Raw genomic sequence first — 26,990 nt, 5'->3', positions numbered from 1 at the left:
TCGAAGTTTAAGCTCGATGCGATGGTCGGGTATAAAAAGCGGTGTACGAAGCGAGCAGGCGAAAACGACGTCGACCTTCTCTTCGTACAGATCAGAAGCGTGTCGGGAAATAACAGGTTGCCAGTTTCCATTTAATTGGCAGCCGATCGGACCAGTCGGTCTGGTATAACTGACCTACACTTAAGAAACCGGGCACGCCCGCGGCCAGCGTTCCTTCCCTCCATGACTTTAATCAGACGATCGATCCTCTTTGGATCAGGATGCGTTCGAAGGTGGCGACCGCGTTACTATCGAGGCGACAGTTTCTACGGACTTTATTATAATAGCTACCGAATCTGCCTGAAGCACTCGTGTCGACGAACTCAGCCTGCTTGTCCGCTTTTTCTCCTTTTTTCCCTCCTCATCCTGCCCCGCTCATTTTCCCTTTCTCTGTTTCGTGTCATCCGATCTTTCGATATTTTCTTTCATCCTGTTCGCCGCGTTTCCTTTCTCTCGTTTTTCCGCTTTGCACGGAGATCCTTGAGAAAATATTTGACGTGCAACGAGAGCTGCTCGTTTTCTGCTAGCTGGAGGTCTTAATCCCGGACCGTGTTAAGAGAGAAGGAGAGAGGCGCGCTGGTCTGTTATTAAGGATTCTTGGACTTAAAGGGAGCCGCAAACTGGTCGTTAAGTGATTATGCTCGAAAGATGAATCAAATTGCCGTGAATTATTCGTATAACGCATCCAGGTTTATCGGGTGCAAATGCCCAAACCGGGCTTCCTTTATTGCGCTTTCATTGAACGATGCATGAACCTTCGGCAAAGAACCGTGTATATGTGCTTACGCGTTACCTGTCTATTTGCGGAATTTTTTTTGTTGGAACAACGAATCATACGCTGCACGTTGCCTTGGCTGATTTTTATCGAGCAACACATTATTCGATATTTTAAAGAGTGGAAGTTTATGGTGAGAATTTCACCGTTTAGAACGATCGACTTTCCCAAGCTTACGAATGATGTCAAGTGCTCTTTAACACACTTTCCTCCCAGTATGCGAATATACAGACCGCTACAATAACTTTGCTCGACTCCCCAAAACTGCGCTCGAGTATCCGCTGCAAGTACACTTGGAATTTTTGTTCAACAACCCATCTGGGGTGTGTGTCGAAAAAATTAGGGTATTCGTAGATAGAAAGAGTCGAAAAGTCTAGTTTCGTTCAATAGGAGCCTTTCTCTTACAATTTCCTCTTGCGATTTCATTAATTTATCCTCAATTCTATAATTTGTTGAAATTCGCCTGTTGTATTATTATGTCTACAATTTTCTTATTTAAACGGTTATATCTGTCAGTTAATTCATATAGCGAAGGTTCTATTGTATTTATAGCCTGTAATGTACGTAAATTTTTTCCCATCGGTCATACAAGTTGAAGATCATAAATTATTATTAGCTCAGATGGCTTCCATCAATGAAATTCGTTCTGTTACAAACTCATGATCAATTTCCTCGCGTCAACGAACAACATTCTCGACAATAAAACCCTATGGAACGTACCTTTTCTTCCTAGGAACTGCTTATCCGCGTTCTTTTACTTCTTGTTCGTACGTTAAGCAACCCCTGCGTCTTTGACTGCAACCCCCACTGTTTGGACAAATTCGATGCTATCTGTTCCACTTTAACAGCACGAGGAGCTGCTCCTAAGCGAGGTGACGTAGATTCGATCTGAACAGAACTCTCTCCGTGTCGCCGACTGTTACAGCTTCTTACAAAAGATGGATTGCCGATTTATCGATATTCCGTGTTGTTTGACCGAGTTTTTCAACACCCGGAATCGTTGAAATATTCCTCTGGCTTTATTGTTCTCTGCGGTTTCCACCCCTCTACCGAAAACCGGGGAAAACTCTCAGGGAATCACCGATGGATTGGTTTTGAAACTACGATAAATTTCGCTCGAGATCTTCGATAAAAGTTTCCTTCATGATATCTTGTAAGAAACTATAGTTTTATTTTTACAAACGCATTCGGACAATTCGTTTGATGTACCGACGATACGCTATCTTGACTAATCTTGTGTACACAATGATCCTTAATCAAGTTGTCCGATATAAAAGATTATAATATAATTGATTTGTTCGGTCGATGATAAATTAATCTTATAATAATTCTTATTCGAGTCCACCGCTAAAATATTATTTTTCATCATACCTTGTAACTAACTAGCTGTACTCATATATTTTTTTATTTCATCTTACATACATCGTAATAATTCATTTATCCCATTTAATATAAAGTATCCGTTCAGTCAGCGTGAAATTTATGACAGGCAATATATCTCGAGCTGTTCCTTGAAATGTGTTTGTCCACAACTCGTCGCATTCTTTCCATCTTCTTTTTGTCGAAATCTAAAAAAAAAATTTTGTTCTCTCTGTCACGTTATACGTCGTCTGTGTACACTTGCATGCGAATATATAATATAATGGATTTGACAAATCACTGTTGTCGAACAAATCGAACAGGTACCGTGCCATTCTTGTCACTCGATCATGCGAGCATTTGACGTTTCAATACGGGAACAAGTTTTCGATTCTGGTCAGTGAAATCGGCCTAAACACGAAGGGATTACCTCGGTCTCAGGGCTTACACGCGATTATTCAGTCGAAAGATATTCGGTTTAGGAAAAATAACCTCCGGTTCGTGTTACAGATTCGCACCTTCTCTATCGGAAATAGTCTAAATTCGGATCGAGTTCTACGAATTCACCGACTGAAAATTCCAAATGCCTACATATGACATGTAAAAGATTCACGGATTCGTATTTTCCCATGTAAGAGCAAATCCTAGGAAGAAAGCATGATTCTCGCTGGGGGATTATTTTCGATTTTTCGAAGGTTTCACGAGATTGACACACGTGAGCGCAAAAGATTAGGCATATTTTCATGATGTTCAGTGGCTCCAACCGATATTTTGAGGAGGACGCGGCCATATACGGGCCATTTGAGGGCTGGAGAGCGCATTCTCAGGGGTGTTTCTCGAACACACTCGTTGCACAATGTAACACTATCCCCCTTTGGTATAGAAGAACAGCCTTGAAGTGTCTTTAATGCGAAACCGAGCGGCGTTCATGTATTATTTTGTCGTGAATAATCCCTTTATGCACGGTAAAGAGGCTTGGCGCGGGTCTTCAAGACGAAGTATCTACTACTTCTACCCGTTTGCGCGAATGAGCACGCTACATCGGTGAAGAATGGAAAGCGATTCGACAGCCTCGAGCGACCGCAATGTATGCAATCATCGAGATGAACGCTCGCAGGAGACACGGCTTTGTCCATTTGACACAACGAAATTCGTTCGAACAAGATTTACTCGATAAATTGTAGCTTATCGGAGGCTCGAGGCTTGTAATGATCAAGAATTGAAAAATATTTCTCCTTCAGTCGTTCAATTTCGATAAGTAAGTGCTGCGGGGAATCTGGATACTGTCAATTGTAAGTAAAAGTAATAATAGGGAACAGCAATGTACAGCATATAATTAAGTATGCAGCATTATACAGCATATAATATAATTAATATAGCAATATACAGCTACTTGTTAGGGTAATGTATGGTATTTTTTTGCGATATTATGCGAATGTCGGATAAATTTGATATTCGTAGGGAAGAGAACGGGAGAGATCATTGAGATGGGGCAGTTTCAGTGACCCTAAGCTGTTTTGGCACGCGTCGCAAATGCCTGTGGCCGCTCGTTAGTATTCATTGTCCCTTCGGGTGTCTTTGCTTTGGCTAACCTCTATTGAAGGAAATTTACGGTCCATCTGCGGATACTTATACAGGAAGTGTGATCTAACGTGTTTCGTACTTAGCTAACTTTCTTTTGAAGAATCTCTTACGCATGTAAATATACGAAGCAATGCCCAAAATTCGATATAATTAGCCCTCTATAAGTGAACATATTTTTCTATTACGTCATAGTAAAATTTTGTTGTTTGATCACGAAGTAGTATTGAAATAAAAAAATCAATAAAAATGTACTTATCTTGTCTCTTTCCTGTAATCTTCGTATATGATATCCTGAAGGAATTGCATGTGATTAACAAATCTCTATCCAAAATCATCTCCTTGTTTATTTATATTTAGAAACATATGAAAACGCATGGAAATTTCCAAATCTGATCCTGAAAGATCCACACTTTGCCTACGATTGATTGCTTCGGAAACCACAGATTTTAACTATTCATCCTACTTTTAAAAATCAATAGTATAACTTGTGTTTTCATCTTTTCGGTTCAAATATTTCTTTATCAAAATCGATCAAACGCGACTCAGTGCTGAGACTGGTCGCCGAATTTCGTTACAATTGAGCGTTTTTCAGGCACGGTCACTGTTTTCTACTGTCGAATGAGGTCCTGAAGTGTCTTTAGTGCACTCGGTAGCGCGACGTTCAATGGTCGCCGCTCACAAATGCACAGCGGGGTGTCCGGCTCTCTTGAGATTCGCTACTCGATACGACCGTCGTTCCCAACCAGGAAAATCGTTGTCGATCGTTGGACAATCTCGACTACGTACCTCGGATCAATACTTTTTCCGTCCTGCAACAATTTAATATGTTTATTGCTGTGAGAATGTTACGTTCGGATAGGTGGTAGATTTTTATCTGACCCCGTTGCCTTCTAAGCTCGCGTCGAAACTCGTCTCAGTTGTTGGAAAAGTCGACTCCGAATTGGCGCCGCCTCTTGACTTTTCTCTCGTTCCCTTCCGCTTCCTTTTTTGCGCATGTTTCCGGAAAAAAGCTGGCAATTTTTTTAGCACGCGTCCAAAATGCAACGTTTAAGATTTACTTTATAATATCGAGTTGTCCGTAGCGAACAGGAAAAAATCAAGGATATTCTAATATTGACAAGCTAGAACTAGAATTAAGACTCCAAAGCGATCGATTCAATTCGTCAGTTTGTATTATGAGTGGTTTATCAGAAAGCTAATCAATTTTTGAAGTAACAAGATTGCGTTAATGAATGAATTGTATAATAAATTTGATGGAATATTAATTTTGTACTTTTAGCGAATACATCGAATTAATGTGGTATTTGTACTTTGAAAATATATATTTTCATATATTTTTATAAAACGTATATTTACTTATGCGTATGTATATAGCGCGAAGAAAGATCGTACGGGTTTCGAAAGTTTGGAAAATTGCTTAGAATTTTCGATCAGGGTAAGTTGTATTTTAATAACGTTGATAAAGAAGCGTAGGGGGATAGAACCACCGAGTGGAATGCAATCCTTCCTCGTGCCATCTATGGACGAGGAAATTGATTAAACGGAACGCTTTAATATTGCTCAGAAGCGTAAACGATAAATTTATAAAATATTCTGTAAAATAATATTAAGTATCATCTGTGAAAGGTATATAAGATGTGTCTATTTTGTCGAGATATTTAAATATTTCTTTATACGTGCCTATCTTGAACAACTCGATCGATTAAAAATAATCAATGAAATTCTTCGTAAGGATAAAATTATGTGTAACTGAAATATAACATTTTCTATATATTAAATTATTTATTGTAGGGAAAATGTCAAAAATAAATAGAAACGTGAAAATGGGATTCAGAATTACCGACAGTCAACCACAAGACGCGGAGGAAAAGAAAATCGATATACCCGTGGTAGATAATGCAGAATCGAGGTGAATGTCGAATGTGGTTGGATCGATATTTTCAATATTTTTTATTAATCAATTTGAAATTTAGAAAAGCCTAAAACGAGAAAATACAAAGTCATTTTTACGATATTTAGGAAGCAATTAGTAGCCCGTATCGAGAACATTACTTCATCTATAATCCAACAGATATGTTCGGGTCGATTACCACAAATTTCATACTCATCAGCACGGAATTATGCTACGGTAGACACGCATACTGCCGAAGACAATGATCTCGAGTCGGAATTTCACGAAGAACCTGATCAGAATTCCGAAGAAATCGAAAGAAATGAAATAAGAACGGTGATCAACTTTGCTACTAAAAGAGGCAAAGACAAGTTTGCTTTAACGATGACCGTGATGGCTGCTGCGCATCGTTTGCTAATTATAAACTCGACCATTACAAGACGATCTCTTTATTACGACCTGAAAAACGATAAAACGTTGAATTTAGTTCCAGAACAGGGGTATCTGGATCAGGCTGTGAATCATGTGGCTAATTTACTAAACTGCTCGCCATGGGAGCTCAGTAAGTGTTTAATGAATTTAATCCAATTTCAAGGGATTTAATAATTATTATATTTCTTATTCTATTTAATTACGTCAATCTTTGAACAATAAGAATAGAAAAATTATTAAAAATCTGTGAAAGTTTAAAAATAATTTGTTTGCGAGTAGCAATCGATAATAAAGCAGAAATTACTAGAAATCTATCAGAAATTAATTTTTGCGTGATTATTGTATATTACATTATTATTATATTATTGTATTTTGTACGAAATATTAATTATCTAGATTTGTTGCCAACATCAAAGGGATTAGTAGCTGGTGAATTGACGTTCACTCTAACTGACAATCGTATTATCGATTGCACGGTGCCCGGAGGTGTCCTTATTCCGCATAATATATCAGAGGTAATTTCCGTTCGCACCAGGGCCAAAATGGTGTTGATTGTCGAGAAAGATGCTGTCTTTCAAAAATTGTTAAAGGATGATTGTATCTCTTCGTTGAGCTGCATTCTAGTCACGGGAAAAGGGTATCCGGACGTGACTACAAGAATGCTGGTTAAACTGCTGTCCGAGAAATTGGAACTTCCGGTTTATATAATCGTGGATGCAGACCCTTTCGGTGTGGACATCATGTGTGTTTATCGGTAAATCAATGATCAGATGATATGATGAAAATTGTAAAGTTTCAAAATTGTAAAGTTTTAAAACTGTAAAGTTCAAAGAAACTTCTAAATAAAAGGAGGGAAATAAAATTGAGAAAGACGATCAAATTGAGAAATTTTTATTTTAAAATAAACTGATATTTTTTTTTACTAACAAATACTCAAGAAAGAAAATAATGAAAAATGTATATAAGGTCATTTACTAAACGTTTATCAAATTTCTTACACAACCGCGGAAAAAGAGAAAATATTTCCAATAGAAGTTGAAGAAGATTGAAAATGCACAGAGATCGCACGATAAAATTTCTTTCACGTTTTTCTGAATTAGTTTTGGCTCGGCTGCGTTATCCAGAGAGAGGAAATGCTTGGCCTGTTCGAAGGTACGCTGGCTAGGAATACATCCATCGGAATTGCTCGCTCTGGGAGTGAATACCGTTCCCCTCACGGAATTCGATTTCTCGAGACTGATGGCTCTCGAAGGCAGGCCTTATATGACCGACGCGTTTAGGAAAGAACTTGAAATTATGCGAACTGGTAAAGCGGAGATAGAGAATGTGTATTCCTCCTCGGGAAGATTTCTAGCAGCCACCTATTTACCTTGCAAGATCAAAGGCAACGATTATATTTAACATTGCTGAATGATACAGGATGACTCATAATTAAAAATGTACGTGCAGATTGTAGATCGATTAGGTTGATCGAGAAGTTTTGTAATTTTTGTTCTTTGAAAAGAAAAAATTAATTGCTTTTACTGAAATTTCTGTTAACCTACTCAGGATGAAAATGATAATGCAACGCTTCAATCGTCGTTTCTATTTAGTCAATTTACATTATTGAGTTTCATCGAATTCACATTGTAATTACGAAAAGAAATTTCTGCGGTATTTTTCTCTTTGCCATTTGTCCTCCCGTGTAAATCGTACAATCGAAATTTTAAAACATTGAACTTTTCGATCAGCCGAATATTTTATATCTTAATTTTATGGAAGAGAAATCGTACCATTAATAATATTTGAAAACAAAAATACCTCTTAAATGGACGATTAGTCTGTTGGATTTTCAATTTTGTTGCACTGTGTCTGTAACAAGATTTGTTTTTCTATTCATCAATTTATACTTAACATATCGTCTGCTATATAAAGCCATGAGAAATATAATGTTACCACGAAGCTTGGAGATTGGATTTCGTCCGGTTTTGCTACTTGCTCCCGATAATCGTCATTGCTGTCTTCTAAATTTATTAATTCGGGAACGTTTCGAAACGTTCCCAAATAAATAATACTGCTATCCGATGATTGTTTCGAAATAACCAATGATTCATTCGAGTCTGGTACTGTGATTGTATTTCGTTGACTCTTCGATCTCGTCGCATAAAAATGATCGCATAACCTTAATATAACAAAATTATGAAATATTCGTCTCGAAAGTCTTTCATTTTAATAATCGATAACCATCGGTAACATTTAGTAAGATATTCTTTTTTCTGATAATTCAATCAAATAATTTACCTATGATTACCAAACGATGGATGAAGCTCCCGTTTTTTATTTCCTTGAACACTCAGCCATTTACGTGTAGTCTTCTTGCGGGGTCGTCGTAGAGACATAATTTTTATTCTCGAAAAGCTTCGTCTGTATAAAATACCCTGAAAATATTATCCTAAAATCTTTTCGGTATTATTTTGGTATACATTCCTTCCAGAACTATGATGTTAATTAAAAAACAAAAGCGAATAGTCGTTATTTATGATATACGATAACCGGAAGTTGTGTATGTTTCAGATTCGATGGAACGAAAGAAAACAACAAGATTTCAGGTAATGTAACAGTTTATTGAAAACACTTTTGATCGCCCGTGGTCAGGGCCGAGTCTCGCTGATATTAAAAAACGCAGAGTCTTAGTAACATGATTATCTCGTGGGTGTTACGTGGAATTATAACGATATCCGCGAAATCGGCGTCTTTAAACGATTACAGGATTACACTTGAAAATTGATTTTACAACAGTGGTTACAAACGAAACTTTATTCTTTAAGGTAGGAAATATTCTTTGCAGATATTGAAAATTAATCTTTAACACGTTGAATCACATTATGAAACATATTTGATTACTAGAAAAATAAAACGTATGAATATACAACTTTGTTTGTAATATGTGGTCATATTAAAAATCTGGAAAATAAACGTATGTAGTAAGGGAAAATATTCATTTATTTTGACCATTACGAAATGCTATGAAACTAAAAACTTTGATCTATTCGAAATTCCCAAAGCAATAATCAAATATTTTGTGTGAATATTTTAACAACTCATCGAGCGAGGAATTTGGAAATTGCCAGAAAAAATAGCTTCGAAAAATAACAGATAACACATGGAATATCCTAATATAGATGTATAATTGAATATTAGAAAATGAAATCAAGGACACGACATTTTCGATCATCCAACGTGCTATCACAATAGTTTGCGTTTCACTTATGGGATACTTCGTTGAAACCGATTGAAAACGATCGATTGTTTGGCGTGGCCGATTTCGTGGATGTTCGGTCTCCAGGTCCGTGCGAATATCGTAAAAAACCGAGTGGAAACAATCCGCGTGCCCTCGTTTCCCACGAGAAACTATCGAGAACGCCTCCCTGTCTCTCGATAACGATAATTCACGGCACTCTCGCATAGTCGCTCGCTTGATGATCCGAGCGAATTATTATTATTATAAAAAACAATTGTCCGAGCGCGTTGGCCACACTCGCGAAGCACGATTGAATTCAACGAGTCGCTGGCCAATATTCGACTCAACGCTTCCGAGTATGTTGATCGATTAAACCGAATCTTTGATCATTCAGACGTCGTTTCGAGTTGGCTCGCCTGATGCGATTCACATCGAGGAGTCTGATATACATAAAACGTCGTGACGAGTAGGCCACTTCCGGAAATCAAGTCCAAGCTCTCGACGATATGAACATCGATACGATTGATTATTTCCTTTGATGTGAGATCGAATTATTAGAAAAAGTGTGAATAAATTTTGAATCAAATTCGATCGTCGAATATAGTAGTGAAAATTGTATTTTAACCCTGACATCGAATATTTAAATATCGACGTGTTAGAGTAGTTTAACGAACAGTCTCACAATGAAACATTAAAGAGTATAAGTAAGAAATCGTACTTTCAACAGCTAGAAATTCTAATATATTTAGATAGATAACAATTCGATAACAATACCTTGTCGTTCAAGAACCCTGAAGGCTTTGAATATCGTTTACTACTTATTAAGTGTACATCGATTCTCGTGGAGAAGCTTGGACTTAGTTCGGAGCATGCGTTACTCGAACAATTTCGTTTATCGATACCTTATCTATTAATACCTCGATGTTCGAGTGTTATCCGATGACGTTAAAAACGCGTGAAATACCGTCTAATCCGAATAATAATCATCAATCTGAGTATCACAGATTATCCAAATTAATTTCAAATAGTCTCCTTATTATTATTATCAGTAAATTTTTGTTCTCCCATTACGGATGATACAAACGCTCGCGATTTCTTTTTCATTTTTTTTATTTCTTTCTCTTCTTCTTTCTTCTTCTTCTTTTTCTTCTTCTTCTTCTCTTTATTCTTGTATAATTTTCTATCGTCATCTCGAAATAGTTGCACGTCGACGAGCGATTTCGCGTGGTCGGACAGGCGAATACATTCGTCGACATTTTTCGCATAAATTCGTCCGAGTGTTCGCACGGGCCCGATATATTAAACTCGAGTTTCCGCGTCAATTGCAATCTGCATGTCCTGCGTATGTGTCTTCTCTTTCTTTGTGTGTCGCATTTTACTTTTTTTTTCTCTTTATTGTATAATATATATATATTTTCTTTTTTTTTATTTTTAATTAATTCTCTTTAGCCTAGCGGCGATAATACGTTACCAAAAGCTTATAGATACCCTTATGCGCTGCTACCAAGGTTTCATTTATTTATTTATTTAATTTTCTTGCGATTTAATTTCACGTAATTCGCATGCTTGCAATTCCCTCTTGTTCTCCTTTCTTCTTATCGCTGTTTATAATTGTTATTTGCCATTGTTTCTTTCTTTTCTTTTTTTTTACTGCTTGCGTGCCTGCCGAGTTCGTGAGACCGATTATCTATATGCCTACAGTTAAAGTTCGCCGCACTTTTTTTTGCCATTTAATTATAAGTTAATAATTGATTGCGATTGCACGCTCACACTCTCATTCATTCTCACTACCTCACATTCTATCTCTCTTTTATATTCGCGTTCACGCTTCTCCCTTCGTGTTTCTCGAGTTTTACTAACCCTTTCTCTCGAATTCATACGCGAGAAAAGTTGCTCACGAAAACGAACAAAAAACAGAAAAAGAAAAATGAATCTTTTACAACATGATCTAACAATAATGCGTCTGTCCTTGTCGCGCAATCCGGTTAGAAAGGATCCAGCGAAACATTTTCTAAGGAATTGCGACGTTTCTTCTCGTTCTCACGAATGCAGGATGATCTCCGCGTCAAATGGCGCCGTTATGTTTTATTTAGTATCCTTCCTGGAAAAAATATTGAGGCTACGTTGATTCGAATATATTTTTTCGGGCCGTGGAAGAAACGTTCGTGGATTCGAGGGTAGACGTTCAGGTGAATAATTGGTGAGGCAATTCCTTAGCCAGGCGCTGTTACACCTTTTGTACTCTCTACGATCGACATCAAGCACGTAATTTCAATCTAATCGATTTGCCACGTCTACTTATCCGTCCACGCGCAAATGTGGATCTCCTCGACGAGAATTCTTTTCATACGTTGGACATATTTCTAACAAGTCTTTCTCTTCCTGTGGTTTCCTAATTTCTTTCTTTGTATCTCGTCGAGGCCCTCAGCCACGCAGCCTGACGCGGACGAACCACATCGATCACTCATCTAAGAATTCATTAATTATTATTAGGTAATTTCTTCATCCTCTCCGTTTCTATTTATTATCGTTTGATTAGTTGCACTAGCCTTGATTGTCGGCATTTAAGGGCTGCTGGGCAGGCAGCGTTTTATGGCGACGTGCGACTCTCTTCGTTCGAGCGCGACATATTTTGTGTTCACTTAGTTTTCTCTTATCCTCTTAATCAACTGTGAAAGGAGTCTCGTCTCGATCGGACTCGCGAGCGAAAAATATCCAAGTCTCTCAACCCTTTCGCTACGTTTATCATCCGGATGAGGAATAATTCGGAAGAAGCTTGAATCGATGGCACGGTACAAATTTCAAAAGACACATAGAGGTACTAATTATATTCGTTAAGTAACGGATCTTCGAACAAACGAATCACCGGAGCGGGTTTTTTTGGTAGCGAAAGGACTAACGAAAGTGTTCTGAAAACAGATCTCGGGAGTTCGATCGATCTCGAACGATTATCCTCCAACATCAACCGCGTCTGAACGAACATCGATCATTAACACGTCGATCGAGAGTGTCCTTAAGCCACGAAGATCCGAAGGCGCATTCAATTTTGACTTTGTCAGGACACTGCACATGATCGACGTTGATCGAGAAAAGGAATACGATAAAGGTTCGTTACCCTTGACGAGGTTCGTCCTCTCGAACGAGCTAAAGTATATGGTGAACCTGTAACGTTATCCTAAAGCCTCGCGTCGCTTAACTTACTTAACGATAGTTAGTTAATCTGGAAACTGTGTGTTTATAGTACAACTTAGCGATATAGTACAACAAACGATCAACGATAAACGGGAACACTCGCGAACCTCGTCGAGGGGAACGTGTCCTGCATCAAGGGATTCATCGAGAGACGTGCATACGGATATATACAAATATTCAAGGATCGAATGTGAAGTTTGGCAAAAAGGGATCAGGTCGATAAAGGGCTAGGGAAATACATTCTTTCTCTTCCCTTTCTGTTGTCTTCTTTTCCTTGCTTTTACGCGCAAGTAACATTATGGTACATAGACTAGGCGCAAAGCTGTACAACACAAAACTTAGCACTAGGCGTTCGTTTTCAAAACGATGAAATGAGTCGGTACCCCTAGACAAGCGTCATCGCACAGGCGTAACCAGCTTTCCAAAAAATCAGGATGGCACCGATATATTTGGGACGTAGACTAAGAAAAAAACGGTCGTGAAACGCGAGCCTGCAAGCTCTACGTAATACGTCGTGATTTATTGAACCTAGAGATATGACTCGTTCGTATAGGGAGAAGTCTACATCTTCGAGAATAACTGTTCCTCGATGAAAAAGGCGAGGGGGGGGGGGAGCTTGCAAGCTTCTTTGATAAGCTCGAAAGCGGAACGATATATATAAACGGCATGAATGTCTCGAGCGGTGACGAGTGTGTATGGTGGAAGATCGATATAAAAAACATGAAACGCGAGCTTGCAAGCTCGCGCTAAGCTCGATACGCTCGATCGTCGTTCGCTGAGTATCCTCCGTGTGTCATCGATCGTCATTCGATCTCGAAAGTTTCGCTGTATAAAAAATGTAAAGAGCTTGCAAGCCTGCGAGAAGCACGACACCATTTGCCGATTCTCTTGAATTTTTGTGTAATTTCTTTCGTGGATCGTAAGAGATAGATCTTAAGATGAGAAAACGCGTGAATCTCGAGCTTGCAGAATCTGAAAGTGCCCAAGCGCCAGTGAACTGTGTCATAGTTCTCTGGATGGCTGGGGTAGATTCTAAACTAGAAATTTATTCGGGGTGCGCGTCCAAAGAGCAAAGTGAAAGTTGTTCGTAGCAAAGAGGAATCCGCAGGCTGATGCAGGCGACTGATACATAACGTTATTTAATGGTATTACTTATACAAACACTAAGTTTACCTCATCCCTCTCATCATCGCTTGTCTTCTACGCGTAATCATTCTCTGCGTCACAAGCATCCTTGACTTCGATACAGACTAGCATTAATTTTAGTCGTTTCGTTATTTTTTCTTCTATACGATTCTTTGCTATTTTTGTTTCGTTCGCGTTTTCGTTGGTCTGATACCTAACGATCAGGACCAGTGTATTCCGTGACGTCCGATATATCTATTTACTCGAAGCTAGTCTAGTCCTGAACGACGGCAGCCTTCTTGACGAGCATCCAGATCAATCTGGGATGTATCAGAAGTAGGCGAGCTAGAGACAACGAGGGAGCGTTCGGCTTGAGGCACTAGGACGCGTCCAGGGCGAGGCACTCTGCGAGGAAGTCCTCCATGGAACGATAAGCGTGTTCCAACACACCTGATAAGGCGTGGTCTTCGTCCGCGTAACTCTGTTAAATTTAAAAAAGCGTTGTTTAAGATATAATTCAAATACATCGTATGAGATTCGAATGTTTTAAATAAGTAAGATATCTGTGAAGATTTTGTTAATTCAGTCAATTGTAATCAAAGAAAAGCTTTGAATAAATCACATACCTGGTACCTGAAGATGATACCCGCTTCGGACAGAGCCTTAGCGAAGGCGACACCGTGCGTATAAGGCGCTGTGAGGTCGGCTAGACCGTGAAGAAGGTAGAGGCTATGACTGGGCACCAACCTTGCACGCTGGGTCAGGTCAGCCTCTACGTAACCTTTATAGTTCTCTGCTGGGGCACCAAGGATTCGCTCCGTAAACGCGGAATCTATTCGAAAAGAACAGAGCTCTAATCTAGTAAACTTTATACAATAAAAAATGGTAGAGAAAACTCGTATTCCCTTCAATTTGTTCTAGGGAATACAGAGCTCTAATCTAGTAAACTTTATACAATAAAAAATGGTAGAGAAAACTCGTATTCCCTTCAATTTGTTCTAGGGAATACAGAGCTCTAATCTAGTAAACTTTATACAATAAAAAATGGTAGAGAAAACTCGTATTCCCTTCAGTTTGTTCTAGGGAATATTCTAGATTTATACAAAATGCAGTAACTCACTGTAATAGAGCCAATCCGCAATAGGATTCACAGCAACGCCACACTTGAACACGTTCTCCTGGCTACCCAACACCATGGCAGTCACGTAGCCACCGTATCCCCAACCCCACACTCCCACCCTCGTGACGTCTAGGTACTTCAGAGTCTTTAGCAAGTGCCTCAGTACGGTCAACTGATCTTGAACCTCGACGCCACCGATTCGCCTGAACAGATCTCGTTTTCCTTGACCTCTAGCGCCACGAACATCCAACCTGACATAAACTACATCATTGTGGCTAGACATGTAGGTCCCCCAGTCGATCTTGAATCGATCAGTCACTGCTTCGCTTCCTGGACGACCGTTCACTTCAACCAAGACAGGAAATGCCGCGTCTCTGAGCTCCTCTCGCCACGAAGGCGGTAATAATAGCTGCACTTGTGCCTTCCAGCCTTGAGGTAGGGGTACCTGAAGAGTCAGTTTAGTTATTAGTAGAAATGTGTGAAATAGATCTTTCAGTAGATCAATTTCAGTAGATCTTTTCATTTGTGCGAAGCATTTACCTCGAAGCTTCTTCGAGTTGGTAACGCCAGCTGAGAAAGTTTATCTCCCCGTTGGATTCGCGTGTCATATAACACGCGAATCATTTTGTGAGAGGTCATCAAGTGGACACCGGCTAGTGGAAGGCCTGGACCTTCGCAGTAGAGAACGTAGTAACCCTGAGTTTCGTCTCCGTTTGGTGGACTTACGGACGCACCAAAATGCGTGCAGTTGGTGTAGTAGAACCTATAAAGCCCATTTATTGAATATCTTATTAGAGAATTGACGCGATCGAAATTTTAATAGCTAATAAATTCGTAGGAGTTAACGTAGTTGTGCGTAATTTTAAAGCTCGTTTCCACCGATATAGTTCTACGTTCTTTTAAAGTAGGTTGTATTTGCATAGCGAGATACCGTTGGCCTAGTTCTACATCATTTTGTATTTAAAGCAAATTAGGTGCACCCTACAGTTAGGCTTTGACATTTGATTCTTCCAGTCTGGATTTAACTTAGAACACGAAAAATGTAGTAGATAGATACGTGACATTTTTCCTTTAATTTTTTTGCTAGAAATTCTATTAAAATATGAAATATCCTTTTGTTCATTAAAACGTGATCGTGATTTAGACATAAAATTTCGAGGACTCCAGTAAAGTAAAGTCAACTATAACACAAACTATTTACGTTCTAAATACGTAAGAACCCACCTACTGCTCCATAGAACTTCGCCGAGATCACACGTGACGCAGAGCGGTTCCAGACGTCGAGGATCATCAGCAGTAGGATCACGAACGACATAAAGATGTCTCTGACCTGGCCTTCTTTCCCTAGTGCCCAAATAGTACACCAAATGGGCTTTCGTGTCCCACGCTAAGATTTCACTTACCTTAAATATCCAGAAAAATATGTACAACGCTGATTCTCAATACGATATATTATAATTAATTTATTAATTTACCTCACCTCGTAACGACCGTGAGATAGGACCGCTATCCTTTGTTGTGTTAAGGTTACGTGCTTGATGTGGGTGAAGTGCTCTTTATCGCCTTCCTGAACAGCAGCTAGGAGCAAGAAGCTGTCACCATCAGGGGCGAATAGGGGATGAGGTTGTGCGTCTAACCATTGTCCTTCTGGCGCTCTCTCGGAGTGAGTCTCCTCACATTCCCACATTGGTGCTCGACAAGCGGATACCAACGAGAGATTCTGCGATCTGCTCATCCAGACGACCGCTACTTGGCTGGAGTCGTCGCCCACCCAACCCGCAGATATCAGATAATATTCTCTGTAAAAAAAAATAAACTCTTTCTTCACCGATTCATTTCCACATTTTATTTAGTTCGAAATAGGATAAGGAAGACTTATGAATAGGACGAGACAAATTTTAAGCAAGTACCAATTTTTCAATTATATGAAGGTAGTTCTATCTTGTTTAAAAATAACGCTCCTTCCATTGACTTATGTAAAATTTGATGCATTTGTTATCCAATCAGATCTGTCAATCTAGTATCATAGTATTTTGTAAAACTAGATAAAACATAATTCTCCTCAAACATAATCCTCGCCAAACATATAATATACAGAATGTAATAGAATAAATCGAGTGTCAAGAACGCCACGAATTTCCTGAATGACCCAATATTATTAGTTAAATTAAAAATATCTTTAACGATTTCTGGTGTCTTTTCCAATGAATTTTTAGAAATGTTAGTAGCAGAGAGTGTGTTAATTATTTCAGACTTGTTTACATATACGAAATTATCCTTGAAAGCTTTCCTTCAACTACTTACTGCCCGTCCAAAGCAGGTGGCGGCTTCAGCCTTATCCTGAAGAGGGTCGTCGAGTTCGCTGTTCCATTTCCATTGTAGGAGTTGGTCAGGTTGCTCAATTCCATGAGCCACAGATCGACCTCTGGATTGAACGAGCCGGGAGTAGGATATCTAATTGACCTCGATGGTGGGAATGAGCCTCTCCTAGGCGTGGACAAGGGACTGGAACTGGGCCCATCCTGACCCGGTTGGCTACTGAACCAAGGGAATTCCAGGGCAGTGACCTTGGTGTCATTGAAGCTAGCAAAGAGAAGGTGCGTGCCATCGGGACTAGGCCAGGTTGCTTCTGGCCGCGGCATCACTTCCTCCTGATACAACCAGTCTGGCACGCCATTATAAATTACTCCAGGGACACCTGTATCGGTTATCCGCACGTCTTCCGCCGCGGAGGGTGCTATCCTCACGTAAATATCATTCTCAGAGATCATCAGGAGGCCAGACGTGTTACCCAACCAAGTTGCGTGTTGTAATCGCGTTTGCTGCATTCTCCCCGACATGTGTAGACGAAGAGGCGTGTGATGGCTGAAAACAGCAAACAGTGCGTGAGGATGTACGAGTAAATATAGCTTTGATGGAATAGAAAGGTTTTATTGATGGACAGTTTACTTACTCGTTCGTGACGTCGTAGACTGTATAGTATGCGGTGAAGGTATTTCTGTACACCTGCAATAGTGGAATCGTTTGGTTATTTAGTACTTTCGGGGAATTTAAAGATTTCCGAGGTTTTTACGTTATCGCGATTTTATAAATTATGAATTATAATTCATTTATATATCGATATAAATTTACGAATTGGATTATGAACATAATTTTTCAATTCTTTTTTACATTTGAAAACACTATTCTAGGGTAGTTAAACAGTAATTAGTAGTAAGTTATATTTCAAATAATTTGGTTTAATGCAACAACAGTGGGCTCTCTAAATGCCTGCGAAGTTGTTCCTCGTATTTTACATTACTCACCGGCTTGACATTGTGTTTGAACAACACAAAACGCAGATCGCCGCTGCACTGGTAGCCTTGAACGTTCAGCTGTCTCTGGAAATAAAGCCGGCCAAGATTTACGGGCTTATGCATTTTCCATTTTCTGTGTTAGCGCGAATTTTACGACCATTAACTGTCCTCGTAAAACCAAACGATTCTCGAACTTTCAAGAACAATCCCTCGAAACATAGATCCACGTGCAATGGCCGTTTTAAATCAAAAACAGTACGACGCTGTATTTACGCGATGTTTCCCGCATAAAATTATTCCTCACATCCTCATCCCGCTTTTTAATTATAATAGTCCGCTATCAGTAACGTTATGAATCTTATTGCATCGTTTAATAGATAACGGCTTCCATTGTGCGCTCGTGAATTGCTGTGCAATTGGATTATGCACCAGACCAGAGTTCGATATCTATTTCTGACCAGAAGATGAAAGGCACGAGTTATGTGGCGATTGAAGTGTGTTTTTCTGGCCACCAAATAAATGTAATGTATTCGTTCACTGACTGGCTATAAAAATAAAGGAACAAGAACGTTGGACTTGTTTCTCCTCAGCCAAGCAAAATCATTTCGAAGTATTACCATCTTCTATAGCTGCACATTCGCTGGTTTAAGAAGCATTTATTCCGGAGAGATTACACGAGTACCTTTACGTGAGCAAAACTACCTAATGCAATCAAACGATCATACATTTATCAAGTACAATCTTCTATCCAATTTCATTAACATGAACAGCAAGAGTTCTCTATCAGCAAGCAAGAAGAGCCTCGTCTATAGTCGAGCATTTAATCCCCTGACGTTTGGGTTCTTTGGAATCAGCAAAAGCAATGATAGCGATCGTCACCGCTCGCGTTCATTAACGGCGATCTTACAACTCAACCACTAGAAAACATTATTACCCTCAATCGTATTTCATATTCCTCGTCGTCAGATGAGAAGGTTCCTTCGTTAACGGCTAGTAAATTGACATTCTCGCTTCTCAAATCTCCTTCTCCGCTCTTATACGAAATTTCCGAGGTATAATAACCAAACTTTGTCAGTATATTGTGTGAATAAAATTGTATTAAAAAATTCTAATGAAAATATGAAATGCAAAAAGACCAATACTCACTGACTCAAGTGACCTACATCTGTCGGACATTTTTTAATGAATCATTTGAGATTAATTAAAGTTTAGCTGTTAAATCCTGTCTGTGTCTGTCAAGTCCCATCTATTAGATCATAACCATCAAGAACATGATTGTTCTTGCAACGAATATTCCACAATTTCTTCACTTCCTTCCTCTTTTTACTTAGCTCATTATTATTCTTCTTCTTCTGCCTTCGTTTTAGTTCTCGATCATCTCTCGCTCACCCCACGGGCATGCAGGATCGTTTCGTCGAGTGAAAATGCAATACCACTGAAATGAGCGAGGAAGAGAGCGACTCCCTTTTCCCCCGAATAAACCGGCGAATGCCTCAAATTTCGCCGTATATACGGGCTACTCTCTGTGTTTTATGACGCGCCGCGGGCTAAACTCTGTCCGATAGATAAGACGATGGACGTTTGATATTCGACAGTTAAGACCGCTTATTGCCACCCCTTTTCTCGTTCTATGTACATCATACAGACAAATTTTAATAATTACATATATGGAATATAGCACATCCAACAGATTTCCATTATTTTGAAATACGTATATATATATTACATACAAATACAAATTAAAAAATATATATATATATTTCAAAAATGTCACAAATGAAAATAATTTAGTCATATGTTTAAATGTTAAAACCGTTGAAGAGGCATTTCCAAGAACTGAGAATACGAAATTATAAAATTAATATTGTGTGGTCATCGCAGTGTGTTCCGAAGATCAACGTTCAGACGATAAGAACAAAGTTAATTGAAAGAATTACTTAACTCGACAACATACCTTAGCGTCATTAAATTCTGTTCTACGTTTGAGCAGAAATTTTTCGTTTCACATCACCTAAGTTGTTAATTTGCATTGTTCATTCAGCGTTTAGACGAGAACTCAGATGAGATCGTTCCGCGGTCGAAGTTTTTCCTCTCGGAGGAGGTCTTTACATTTAATTGCTATTAACCTCAGGCTGCATTCCGCCAGGTTGGTTTCCACGTGTTTAATTAATTTCGTTCATGCGCTGAAATTTATAATCCTCTTTGGGAGATTGTTCAAGAAGTAAGAACGCTGATACCTCCTCGCAGCGCGGATTTCAAACTCGAAGGACTTGAAAAATATTCTGCAATTTTGAACCGCGAGATTGCATTAGACTTAATTGAAGTTAACCAAGGAGCGTCCCCTGTTGAAATTCTTGCCCGACGTTCGCTGAACGAGGTCATTGCACTTGGACGTTCGGTCTACATAGATTAATTGAGCTAGAGCAAATTTTAATTGTCGCGGCTGCTTCTGCACCGATTTTACTCGAATCGAGGACCAACCGTTGAAGGACGGTTTCCACTTGTGTGTTTCACGGCCCCGTGTTCGTTCTGCTCAAATTTCTATCAACGTTCTCCGATTGTACAACAAGCACAGCCAGGCTTCATAAAGATGCATAGAAATATTAAAATACGATGCGACTCTTGCGTTAAACTATGCAGATTCACACCGAACAATCCTCTGCTGTTCTCCTACTTCGTGAAACGAATATTGAAGAGCTTATAACAAAAATGATTCCTGCCAAATGATATAAATGAAGTCGAAGAGATTGTATGGTTTAAAGTAGAGCGGAAATTAAGAACGATAAAATTGCGTTCGAGGTCTTCTTCTTTTGAGAAAGAAACTTTCGTTAACACGCTTTGCGTGATACGTACGAGCGTGTGATTAGAGACCAGAAGGGACACGGAATTGTTGCTGGTGTCCAGGAGAGTGAGGGAACCGTCGTCAGCCTGATAGACAAACTTGTCGTGGGCAACCCAAGTCGGTGTTAACCTATGCGGCGTTAGATCATCACGAAGGCACTCGTCTAACGTGAGCCGTCTGCCGCTCCAGTACAACAGCTCGTCGACGTACCTGAAAGTTCATGTCTAATTTGATAATAGCTCTTCCGGAATATCAGTTCGTTAAACACCTAATTCAGTTTACCAATTACCTTGCAATTAGTATCGTGTTAGATTGCAAATATTTTCGATTAATTTTAGAATTATTAATCTTTTCATAAAGTTAGTTAATATTTAAATTGCAACGAGCTTAAGTTCATATATAATTTGATAATAGTTCGCCTAGAACATAGTTGAATATTCGATGCTTGTCAATAATTCCCTTAATATCGGAAAAGATGTTTAATATTTTAAAAGATGCATGTTTCCATCTATTCTCCGGCTTTAGAGTTATCGATTTTTTCATCACGTTCGTTAATGATTTAAATCACAAAGCTTTTAAGGCTAAACTTCTGTGTTTACGACGTTTAAGGGTTGCGAAAAAGTATAGAGAGGGTAATATTATAGAAAGCGAAGGGATGCTCTCATTCCGAGTTGGCTTTAAGAGCGATAAAATGGAGATTTTCTGGCGGGACGAGGCTGGTTATCCGAGAGAATTTCTCGCAAAAAGTGAACTCGAAGGTAAAGAGTGAAAGTCAACTCGCGAGCTTTTTGAGCGAACTCTGTATCTGATCCTGTTTCGGGATGTAACTCGATCTTGATTAGTTCCTTCTTACAGAAGAGAACACAAAACCTTGTTACGAAATAAATCATAAGATTCAGCTGAAATTTCTCCGTATTAACAACAAAATAATAGCTTCTTCTATACACATGGAAAATTATTTATCAACATTATAAAATAGTGATTCTAAATACTTTAAATTGATGAGATCTTTATTACGATATTGAACATACGAGTTCTTCACAGTCAAAAATCCTAAACGAATTAATGAAAATTTTAGTAATTTCCTAATGATGTGTCGAGTTTATTCTGTTTCTCTGTAAGTATTCCGATACTTATAAATCATTCAAGTGCAACGTTGTAAACCTATAAAAGTTCGATATAAACCTACAAGTAGTTAATTTTAACTCATATTGAGCCTGGTAGTCCCAACGGTAAAAAACGTGGAAAAATAATATCGTTTACAAAAAGCTGCATAAAATTCCTCCGTAGAATTTCCACGTGGATAAATCGGGTTTCCGGGACGACTACGGGTCGTGGCTCGTTAATATAAAGGGATCAAGAGATTTCGCCCGATACGAGGGAGCAGCTCCGCTTAATTTTGCGAATCTACACCGGGTAAGGCATTTCCGACTGTGTAATTGCATCCTCGGCTAGCGGAAACTATCGAGAGGACCGTGGACCAATAACGAGTAGAAAAGAGAAACGAAAGAAATCATTGGAATACTTACCCGAGAAGGTAAATGGCCGTGACGATCCCGGCGATAACGAAGCCGATGACCAACAGCGAGAAGATTATGCTCCGCCAATTGTGGCCGCCCTCCGCGTACGTTAGATCCTGTGAACAGACCAAAGATCTTTGTCGTCAGCGATCGATCGATCCACCAAATGAGGAATCTACCAAATGCACAAGCTTGCATGCAACCCGCGAAACCTTCGGGGAAGAACAAACGTTCACGATCGACAGTCAACACGGCTCATGCTGGTAATTGGTTTGTTAGTTGATTGGATCTGGTTTCAGTTGGGCATTCTCAGGTTTGTTCGAAGCCAGAGATTCCTGCGGTGACTTTTCTTCGGTGGTTACAAGACAGTGGCCCTGTTGGGTTCGTGTGATTGAGATCTAGTGCGAGTGAGTCTGGGCTCGTGCATAGAATTCTCGACAATTAGGGGAACAGTCTTTGGTGACAATTTTAATATTGGTGTTTCGCGTTTCGTTCAGTTTAGTTGAGTTACTTGAACTGAAGTTCGTGTTTGTTGAGGTTATTCGATGTGTAAACAGAGAAAACTCGTGGATAAATTGTAAGGCAGAAAGTATATTTAAATAGAAGTGTAAGTAAGAATACAATTTGAGCTGGTCCAGATCCGCACGCTAGCTGTGTTACCCAATAACTGAAAACCCGGAAGCCAACGTCGCCTGTCTACTGTTTATGGTCTGACTTCGTCGCAGTCTTTTGTCTACACGCTGTCGATGGCTTCAGTGCTTGAGAAAACTAAACAGACCAGATGTAGAGTTTTCTTAGAAGTGGCGACCACTTCAACAGTGTTTAATTGAAGCGAGTTCGTTTAAATTCGAGTCAAGTCAAATCTAATGGAAGACAGTGTATACCTAAAATGGCGTTGAGGAAGAACAGATCCTGAGATTGGAAATAACAGATTACGTTACCTAATGACTGTTGCTCTTCTCAAGACAATATTTGTTTCGAGAGTATTTCAATTGAAAAAATCTTTAGAGTCTCAAAGAAGAAATCCCAATGTTCTCAAGAATTACTAAATATATTATTATTAGAGTCGTTGGTAAGATTTCGAACTTGTTGTCCGGGACCGGTTTATGAAGTTCAAGATATACATCTTTTCATAAAACGTGAACAATACAGCTGTCCATAAATGTTTAAATATCCTTCCTTCTATTACTTAGAAAGTAAAACGATACCATAAGGATCAAGGACGATCGAGCTTACTTTCTTTGGTACAATCGCGACGGTGGTACTCGTATAAAGAATATCGAAGGATTTCGTGCAGGGTACGCGTTATGGTTCGTGACATGCATATTGTATTTGGGTTATGCTCGCAATGTAGGTGGCTGCCTCTGTTCGCAGGGCTAAGCCAGATAACACGTTCCTACCGTGTAATACATAGCGGCGCGACTGGATTTTCGGGACCTGTTTGAATGACCACGCGACCTGCGCTACGCACACGCGTGTTTGCAAAATCCGGCCTCCGCCGGGGGTTATCGATTCGCCACGTAAACGTCCCTAATCCGACCGCTGTTTATCCAACAGCTTCTATCGTGAACGATCACCGTGTTATTTGTCTCCCTTTACTTGATTGCGAGAAGCACATCGACTTGTATAGTAATGACGTATTAACCTGTTAATAGGGCGAGATGATCTACCTCTCTTAGATATGCAGTGGCGTATAAATAGTAAATTATCTCATCATAAATTCATCGATTCGGCTTATATCATTCATTGAAACCTTTAATTTCGGAAAGAAATAAAATTGCAATTCTTTTAGACAGATACAATGTCACATCTGAATCTGATAAATTCCCTCAGAACGATCAAATTAAAGGAGCTGAACCAGTCGCAGCTCGAAGCTCTCTCTGGTTCGGAGCCCGATCATTAAATTTGTAACAGCTTTTAAACGGTCCTTCGTGCCTGTTTGTACAACGTACGTTTTAGTTATACGATTATAGGAAGAACAACGGTTGGAAAAGAGATTTTTTCTCCTTTTTCTCTCGTTAAACTCGCAGCTGAAAATTTATAGCATGTTTAAAATATAATAAAAATGTAGTCCTCCTCTATCTCTTTTATCGCTTGATAAATTAAGATAGTTCCATTCTCATTGACGAAACATCGATATTAGCATTGGAACACGATAATCGGTTTCGAACGACTTGTTTATCACAGTGGTTGATCATCGATCTCCGTCATCTTCTTTTTAATTCCTACCACAGTTTCTTCTCTATTTACTTCACGTTGTTTTGTCCACTGTTCCTTCTGTTTCTCATTTCAACTCCTCGTACGTTTCTCCAGTTTATCTTCTTTTAAGTCTCAACTCAAATTTTTCTCCATTTAGTTTTTATTCCTTTTTCTTCAAGAAATCGTTAACACTAGATTTTCATGAAAACCATCAGAAATGTACATCGATAAATCGCGTATTGAATTATAATACATTATCGTTCAGTTTTTAATTGAATAACAAAAATGTATTATTTGTTGATTCTACAAGAAGACTAAGTATTATTTTTAGTCATTAGTTTCTCATTAATTTATACTTTTACTAATATTCATTTACAGTTGCTAGAAACCAGCTAAAGTGTCCAGATATTTATGTGCGGTAGCATACGTGTTTTCCACTGTAGCAATTGATCCTCGAGTTCTGTCCTTTGCATCCTTTTTTACCTTCTATAGTTTCTTCTCTATTTGCTACCTATCTTTTCTACTACTGATCCTCCTGTTTCTCATTTCGATTCCTCCTCCACTCCCTCTACCCTACAGCTTACGGTTCTTTAATGTCGCTTTAGCATCCGCGGGGAAGCTGATCGATTCGTCGCCTTTGAATTCCAAGCATGTAGCCGTGCATGTGCGTTGGAGCAGGATATAATGTTTTCGATACTGCACATTTCGTATCGAGGGCGCATCATGATGAAACGTGACCGACCCGAACGTTTGTTTGTCGATGTGCTCGTCTCGATGTTTTCCTCCGGATTCTCCATTGTTCCTCGAATTATTCTCTCCCTATCTCTTCCACGCTATCGATCATCTATGCGAAAGTATCGCGACGAAATCGTCGACATTGATATTCAGTGTGTTTCGGGCAACACATGGCGAACATTTGGCGTGCAAGTGTCATCTTCTAGGTCATTCTCTAGGTGATTTTCTACGTTGCTCTCATATATTCGGAATTTATTAGAGTATCCGTGTTTACGATTTGAAATTTGTTCGATTATTCAACAAGAGTGCGAAAAGGGGATGTTCGAGGATATAATAGCACCTCTAGATGGTTACGAGAATTCAGGTTTCGATACTATCGAACCAAGAACGAATTTTATTCGCGATTTCGGTATATGTAATTCGAGAACCAGCTCTGTTCGCAGTTATGACGAGGAAGATTGAATATGAGCATCGGTTCCTCGCCAATGCTCCACTTTTTAGTGAAAGAGCAATGCCACGAGTGTCCATTTGCTACTGCGTTTCAAGCATTATGGATACTCGTAAATTTTGCAACATGAAAAGTATTCAAATACATACTCATACATGTGTGCATACATAAAAAATATTCAATATACACACATATGCGCATTAGGGTAGAGTAAGAAAAATGGTAATAAGAACACATCTTGCTTCTACTTTTGCAGATTAAACATGCGAAAGTTATGTAGTTTCTATCGAAGAATTGAAGTGCCATCATTTTATGGAAATTCACTTCAAGAAAATTCACCTTTCCTTGTATCGTGGTATTATCGTATGTTTGTTACACACGTAGTATCATTTGTCCTAGTATCGATATTTCCTTTAACTTCCTTATATTGTTCTTTTTTGTTGGAATTTCCCCTATTCTTGTTTTGTTGGAACTTCCTATTCCTGTGCGCTCCTATAATATCATTATTATTGTTGGCATTCCATTTTTAGATGCCCTTGTGCACTGCTTTCCTTTTATTGCTCAAATATTTGCTTAGTGCCCTCGTGCTTCTTTTATTACTGCAACTCCTTGTTTTGATTCCTTATACTGCTTGTTTCTTTAGTGCTGAAATTTCGTTGCTCTAAAATGTCTTTTTTTGTGTTTCTGATTTGCGTCTATTATTGTCGGAACACTTTCTTCGTATTTGTATTTATAGATAGGTAGTGTTCCTTTACCGTTATCTCTTTTTATTGCTAAAATTCTATTATTTTTATACCCTCGCGTAATTTTTTATTGCTAAACTTAATCTTCTTTTTAGTGTCCTTATGTTATTTTTGCTTTCTTTTCGCCGTAGAATTTTTCTCAGAATTTCGCTCAGAATTCTCAGAATTTCTACCAGTGTTAAAAAGCGGATTTCCGGAGATTTTTCAAGCTCCAAGTTTCATTGCGATAAAGCGTGCCAGATTAAAAATATGATTGACGTAATGTTAAGAAATAAACTACATTCATTAATAATTTGGTACGACACTGGCGTTTATACCATTGCAGCATCTTGACAAATAAATTGATGTCAATCTAATTTTAGTTCGAATCTTATGAAGTATGCTTTAGCTCAAGCTCAGCTAGCGTTCAAAAAGATAAAATATTGCATGCACAGTCATATGTCATTGCATCAATCAATGCCGTTATCCGA

The 26,990-nt window shown here is 38.9% G+C and overlaps 3 protein-coding genes across 6 annotated transcripts in view; 1 reads left to right on the top strand and 2 right to left on the bottom strand.

Moving 5' to 3' along the window:
- The first annotated feature begins 5,553 nt into the window (after nt 1–5,553).
- On the top strand, nt 5,554–7,481 carry mei-W68 (meiotic W68). Its single transcript, XM_033334427.2, has 4 exons — nt 5,554–5,666; nt 5,777–6,210; nt 6,477–6,834; nt 7,181–7,481. Exons 1-4 carry the CDS (start codon nt 5,554–5,556, stop codon nt 7,479–7,481), a joined length of 1,206 nt encoding a protein of 401 aa, XP_033190318.1.
- LOC143302615 (uncharacterized) lies at nt 7,080–8,473 on the bottom strand. The gene is made up of 4 exons (XM_076618089.1): nt 8,361–8,473; nt 8,016–8,241; nt 7,881–7,931; nt 7,080–7,449 (listed from the first exon to the last, which is right to left on the bottom strand). Exons 1-3 carry the CDS (start codon nt 8,456–8,458, stop codon nt 7,896–7,898), a joined length of 360 nt encoding a protein of 119 aa, XP_076474204.1. The 5' UTR covers nt 8,459–8,473; the 3' UTR covers nt 7,080–7,449; nt 7,881–7,895.
- Nucleotides 8,474–8,662: 189 nt separating this feature from the next.
- LOC117156703 (A-type potassium channel modulatory protein DPP6) overlaps nt 8,663–26,990 on the bottom strand; it is a 118,149-nt gene continuing 99,821 nt past the window's right edge. For 3 of the 4 annotated variants that reach the window (XM_076617685.1, XM_076617686.1, XM_076617688.1), the window contains 11 exons: nt 22,405–22,511; nt 20,887–21,085; nt 18,043–18,117; nt 17,691–17,743; nt 17,042–17,602; nt 16,218–16,536; nt 15,962–16,140; nt 15,278–15,500; nt 14,738–15,182; nt 14,244–14,449; nt 8,663–14,098 (listed from right to left, as the gene is read on the bottom strand). In XM_076617685.1, the coding sequence (XP_076473800.1) occupies nt 13,997–14,098; nt 14,244–14,449; nt 14,738–15,182; nt 15,278–15,500; nt 15,962–16,140; nt 16,218–16,536; nt 17,042–17,602; nt 17,691–17,743; nt 18,043–18,117; nt 20,887–21,085; nt 22,405–22,511 (2,469 nt within the window). In that variant the 3' untranslated portion in view covers nt 8,663–13,996. Of the gene's footprint in view, nt 14,099–14,243; nt 14,450–14,737; nt 15,183–15,277; nt 15,501–15,961; nt 16,141–16,217; nt 16,537–17,041; nt 17,603–17,690; nt 17,744–18,042; nt 18,118–20,886; nt 21,086–22,404; nt 22,514–26,990 lie in introns of all 4 variants that reach the window. The other variant, XM_076617687.1, reaches the window with a different exon arrangement.

Source organism: Bombus vancouverensis, chromosome 4 (genome assembly GCF_051014615.1).
Source record: "Bombus vancouverensis nearcticus chromosome 4, iyBomVanc1_principal, whole genome shotgun sequence".
In the NCBI taxonomy this organism is placed as follows: Eukaryota; Metazoa; Arthropoda; class Insecta; order Hymenoptera; family Apidae; genus Bombus; species Bombus vancouverensis.
This window is presented reverse-complemented; position numbering and strand designations above follow the sequence as displayed.